The sequence below is a fragment of the Aplysia californica genome, unplaced genomic scaffold, assembly GCF_000002075.1.
Source record: "Aplysia californica isolate F4 #8 unplaced genomic scaffold, AplCal3.0 scaffold00550, whole genome shotgun sequence".
Taxonomy (NCBI): domain Eukaryota; kingdom Metazoa; phylum Mollusca; class Gastropoda; order Aplysiida; family Aplysiidae; genus Aplysia; species Aplysia californica.
Genome location: NW_004797820.1, coordinates 197,725 through 203,582, shown reverse-complemented (window position 1 = coordinate 203,582; position 5,858 = coordinate 197,725). Strand labels below are relative to the sequence as shown.

Genomic DNA, 5,858 nt, shown 5'->3' with positions numbered 1-5,858 from the left:
ATGATATGGCATACTTCATCCTTAAAAAAAATAATGAGAGAAAAAAAATTACGGTCAGGTAGCTGGGGAGCACAACTTCGAACACAGGTAGGCCTACCTGTCATAATCCTGCGTTAACTAAGCGCTGCTAATGAGTGCAATCAGTGGATGACCTACTTTTGCTCTCTGTGGGGAAGCCCCAGCCTAGTTGGCTGGCAAAGTGACAAGCACGCTGCCTGTGACCATGCCGCTGGGTTTATGGTAAGTTCAGCGGGTCACAATTGTGTCAGGCGGTCAAATAGTCTATGGTTCGTTTTTTTGTTTAAGTAAAAAAAAATTTAAGGGCTAGGCCCTTTTCAAAGGTCGAAGGTCAAGGTTGATGTTGAAAATGAAAACGAAGCAAAAGGTGACGCGTATGATAGGCCCTAAGACGCCTAATAGGCTATCGCGCTAGGATTTCACAAGTCACAAAGTTGATAGTAATTTGAAGTGAACATAGATAAACAGCATCGTGCCTTGTGCAATTCAATCGTTTTAACGTAGAAATCTAGATCTAGATATTTAAACAGGTAGGCCTGAGTCAGTTATGCTTACTTTTCCATAAAGTAGGGTGTCCAGTAAAGTCGTAAAAAAGTCGTAAATTCGGCGCCCTGGTCGTAAAGGTCGTAAATGGTAGTAAATTTGCTTTGAAGGTAGTAAAAATTTGGTAAACGGTCGTAAATTAGCCTGCATACTGAGTGATGAAGCCAGCAAGACTTTTCAGTGAACCCTAGCCGAGGTACATGACTCCGTTTTTGCCGGTCGTGATTGTGATATAATTATTCGTTCACCTTTTCCCCGTCCGAGAGTACGTTTCACGCAAAAAGCCGGCTATGGCGGCAGGTGGAAGTGTATGTGACACCGAGGCTCGATCGTGAAAATCAAGATCTGCTTTCGTTACCACCCTGAAATTTGGCGTAGATAAACTGATAACGCAACATTTGTAATATGCAGGTTGTACAGTATAATACCCGCTTTGTCGCCGTGCAAATAAAATTAATAATTACTCGGACTCTTCACCGTGCTGTCACTTGTGGGGGTAGGGTTGGGGGGGGGGTGAAAAAAAAATACAAGCTTTGTCTGATTTTTAGATTGTCGGGTTCGCCAGCGTGACAGGTCAGTGAACCTTCGTGCGAGGCACTACAAGGTACGGCATCGGTGAGCACCGGCGTTTGTTGGGGTTGCCAAAGTTCATTAAAAAGTCGAGCGTTGCGAAGTATAGGACTACGGAGTAGGGCAGGGATTATTGATTTTTTTAAAGAGACACTCGGGGGAGGGGGGGGGAGCGGATGAAGGCAACACCAGAGGACAAAAACTGTAAGCAAATTTTAGAATTTTGATTAGATTTAGAGCTCTCTGCAAAGCGCGCGTTGGTGCAGGCCTTGTGTGGAATCGGGATCCTTCATACCTTGTAAGCCGTGTTATTGAAATAAAGTGTTCGCGTTTCATTTGTTGGGTGATAGTAAATTAGAACAATATTGTAGCTTTCTGTTCAAGACTGGCAGATTTTCAGTGTAACTGTCTCTTACCCTCTCACAGTTCTTACACCTCTCACACTGAATAGGTTTACTTGAGTCATTACGTGTGTGTGTGTGTGTACGCGTGTGTGCGCATTGTTGTTGTGTAACATGGCCCTGGAAAATGGAGAAGCCGGTTTGGCAGTCACCCTGTGTGTACACATTAGGTATAAATCTACCCCCCCTCCCCCTCCCACCTCCACCAGGGCAGTGCTACTGACTGAAACGTCTTTAGGCCATTCCCAAAGGGAGGATATTAACATGTTCTTATGTACAGTAGAATTGTAAATGGGCTGATTTATCAATGTCATGCTCATACTGTGCTGGACCAGCGTAGGGGGAACTGCTGCCTTTTCTGTCCTCTTCTTTACTATCATCATTTTCCTCTACTTCTTTTGTATGTTTGTCACGCTTGTGAACTACTATTTCCGGGGTGCCTTGATAGTCGAAGCTTGATTTCCTGTTTGGACTTCTCTGTTGACATCCACCCCTTGTCGCTCATATCACCTATGCAGTTGCAAGCGCCTTAAAAACCTTACTAAAAGTAAATCTAGTTGCAAGCAAGCTTGCGATCGTCTGTCTATCCTCCATTTTGTCGACTGGACTTTGTTGTGTGTTTTTTTCGTTCCATATGTTATGTAATAATAATGTATATGTTATTGATGGCGCAAATTAACTCCCTTTTTCGAGCTGGTGTGGGGTTTGATTTGCTGGGTAGTAAATTTTTTTCCAGGTAGTAAATTTTTTCAGGAAATATTGCTGGACACCCTGATAAAGTTATACACTGTTTCAGAATTTTACCATTTGTTCCTGAAATAAATGGTAATTGTTACTGATTTTCAAATTTTTAAGTAGGCAAGTCTGTCATTAAATCAAAACAAGTGAAACTATTTTGATAGTTCTTCATCTAATAAATGATGAACTCCTGGTAAAAGAGACCTAGTTTTGGCAATTGCCAAAAAGTAATTTGATTGCAGTCTTCATAATAATAATACCGAAATATAGGCAGAGAAATGAAGTAAGAGCAGCTATCGGTATTGAGTCTTGCCTGCATTATATAGAAAGACAGAGAATAAAATGGTTTGGCCACCTGTTACATATGTCACCTGGCCAGCCAGCCTCGTGAGCCTACAACAACAAGCACTCAGGCTATAAAGGAAGAGGTAGACCACGCAAAGGGTGGATCGAGGGTGTCAAGGAAACCCTGAGAAAAAGCAATATTACAACTGAAAGAGCTTCGGAGTTGGCCTACCATAGAAAACTGCATCTCCCCTCGACGCTTAACGGCAACGGAGGAGGAAAAAGTAGATGTAAAAGTAAGAAAGTTCTGAAAAGAAATGCAACAGGGGGAGTGGGAAGTGGACATTTGTACAGACGATTGTCTTGGAAAGGTGGCAGTTAGAGTTAGAGCTAGTTCAGCTGTGTTTTGCCAGTGAAATAGACTTTTAAATTAGAGTTATATTTTTTTTTCTCTCAACAGCGTCATGAGATGGATACAAGCAGACGGAAGTTTCACTTGTAGAGGCTCGTGGCTGATTTGTTATATCTTTTCAAGTCATGGTCAGACAGACTGCAAGGAGAACTGCGAACCTGTATCCTGGTCAAAAAGAAAATTTGTTGCTGCGTTGCCTAAATAATGAAATATATTATTATATGTACATTTTCTTCTTTTGCTTGGTATGTGCTTAGGTAAAAATAAAACAGCCTTCAACAACTTCCCTTTCTTTGTAATTTTTTTTTCATGTTTTGTGGTGTCTCTATTAGTAAGTAGTCGAATTTTATCTTCCAGAATCGTTTGCAGTGGGAACTGCTGCTTTTTCTTTCCTCATCCTGACTATCGTCATTTTCCTCTACCTCTTTTGTATGTTTGTCACACTCTTGTGAACTGCTATTTCCAGGGTGCTTTGATAGTCAAAGCAGACTTTGTGCTGTTGAGGCTAGAGAGGTGAACAGAGTAAGCCTGATTCCTCGATTTGGATTTCTCTGTTGACATCCACCCCTTGGCGCTCATATGACCTTATGCAGTTCGAGTGCCGTAAAGCCTTACTAAAACTAAGAGTGGTTTGCCATTGACAGGAGTGTGTATAGACTCAAAAGATGTGGATGGATCATTTGGGGTGTGAGGAAATATATTGGTAATTTTTTTCCTCAAGCTGGTCAAAAATATTTTCAAAGTTTATCATTTATTTGACTATGAAGTATTTTTGTGTCTTGGGAAAGCTACATAGTACATGGACATGCTGAATGTGATTTGAACTTTGTAGAATTTCCATACATGTATTTGGAAGGCACGAGTTTCTGTTGCTTTGCTCAATAAGAAATGACTTCATATATACTATATGTGTCCAAATACTGTTTGTGATGGAATTGTTATCGTGGGTGATTAATTTAAAACACTGAATGTTTGGGAACATTCGTTATCTGTAAAACTTGACCCAATTTGCCCCTTGAACCAATTGTACTAAAACATAAGATTTGTTTTGTATAGCATACTCCTAGCATCAATGTTGGGCCTCATAAACGCTTTGAGCAGCAATAAATATTGTGTGCAGTATATTCTGACAACAGCAGTCTACAAGATTGAATTGCTTGTAACATTCAAATGTGATGGGGTTTTTTCCTTTTAAATTAAAGTAGATTCAATAGAGAGGTGAGCAGAGTAAGTCTGATTCCCTGTAGGGACTTCTCTGTTGACATCCACCCCTTAGCGCTCATATGACGTTTTGCAGTTGCGAGTGCCATAAAACCTCTACTAAAGCAAAGATTCAATATTATAAGCTTTGTTTTTATTTTTCACTACTTAACTGGAAATGAAATTCGAAAATAACTAAAACTTGAAGGACACCATGAAGATAATGATTTAACATATATAATCGGGTTATCTCCCATGAAATTTGTTGATGCAAACAGTGATTTGGGATAAAATGTATGATAAGCTCATTCCAGTTGTACACGTACTTGTTCATTCACCACATTGAGCAGCAAATGTACATTCTCTAAGAGGGATGGAGTGAACATATATATAGGGGTTCAGAATTTCAAAACAATAGTACTTCTTGAAGTTTCATAATTTATTAAAACAGATAGCCAGTAGTTTTTATTTTATCAGGTTGTAAAATTTGCCTTGTTTTCAGAATCAAATATTTTCAGTTCTACCTAATGATTTTCATGTGAAGACCGCCATTTTTTGAAGATCTTTCTTTTCCTTTTTCTGAGACAGAAACTATTGGTTGAAGGGCGCCACTGGCACTGATATGTGAGGCAGCATGGCGGAATCAGGCTGTCGTCAATTTTGAGGCATGTAGAGTTATTGGTATCATCTTACAGCTTATTCACTTGTCTTTATTTGGATGAAAAAAAAACAAACCAACATTTATCTTGAATACAAGTCGAGATATTTGCGAAAGGAGGTGGGGGTCACCTGTTTTTAGAGGTATAATTAGTGAGAAAATGGCTGCCAAAGATTATTTATTTCCATAGCTTAAGAGTCCGGGGTAACTGAAAATTTACATTTTTTGTGAATTTAATCAACGTTTTCTAGAAAAATCCACACAGAATTGAGTTCTTTAGTGGGCATGAAAGGTGTTCAGCCAAAAACCGAAAATTCGATACAAATTCACAAACCTGTGGAAAAATGCAAGTTTCTCCACTTTGATTATTTTTGACGAGAGCCTGATTCCACCACGTTGCCTCACATATATATATGTCCAGAATGTCCTGCTTCTTTTCAAGTTTCCCTCTCTTTTTTTCTGTCCTGTCTTACTTTTTCCTCGCTCTAAATGACCGTTTTTGTGCTGATGTACACAAGGATTGGACTGGGGGAGAGGAGACTATGCAATGGAAAAAAGATACCAACTTCTCTCTGGGAGAACAAGATTTATATTTGACTGTCTCCGTCGTTTTATGCAAACAACCCAAAAATGTGAAATTATGTAACTCTGTTAATGTTAATTTTAACAAAAATGATACAGGAAAATAATCAGAAATTAAGCACAAAAAAATTCAAATTTTGCTAAATTATGCGGGGTGCATCAAACCAGGGGGACAGATTTGATGTTTTTGTTGACTCTGTTCCTCTTTAATGTTTATATATTTCTACACATACCGGTAATCACAAACGCAGTGAGGCAGCATGAAGATCTACTGACCACAGTGAAGAGACGAAAATCAAAGTGGTATATTATATGGGCATGTCACAAGATCCACAGGACTTGCCAAAACAATCCTACTAGGAACCGTACAAGGGAAGAGAGGAAGGCAAATGGAGAGATGGGAAGACATCACCGAGGGGACAGGGAAGACAATGGGTGACAATCTGAGGTA

General features: G+C 39.6%; 1 protein-coding gene across 1 annotated transcript in view; it reads left to right on the top strand.

Moving 5' to 3' along the window:
• The window catches only part of LOC101845191 (ribosome production factor 1), a 17,429-nt gene extending 14,179 nt beyond the window's left edge, over positions 1 to 3,250 (top strand). The window contains exon 9 of the mRNA XM_005106684.3: positions 3,016 to 3,250. Within this exon, the coding sequence (XP_005106741.1) occupies positions 3,016 to 3,057 (42 nt within the window). The 3' untranslated portion in view covers positions 3,058 to 3,250. The remainder of the gene's footprint in view (positions 1 to 3,015) is intronic.
• Positions 3,251 to 5,858: the final 2,608 nt, after the last annotated feature.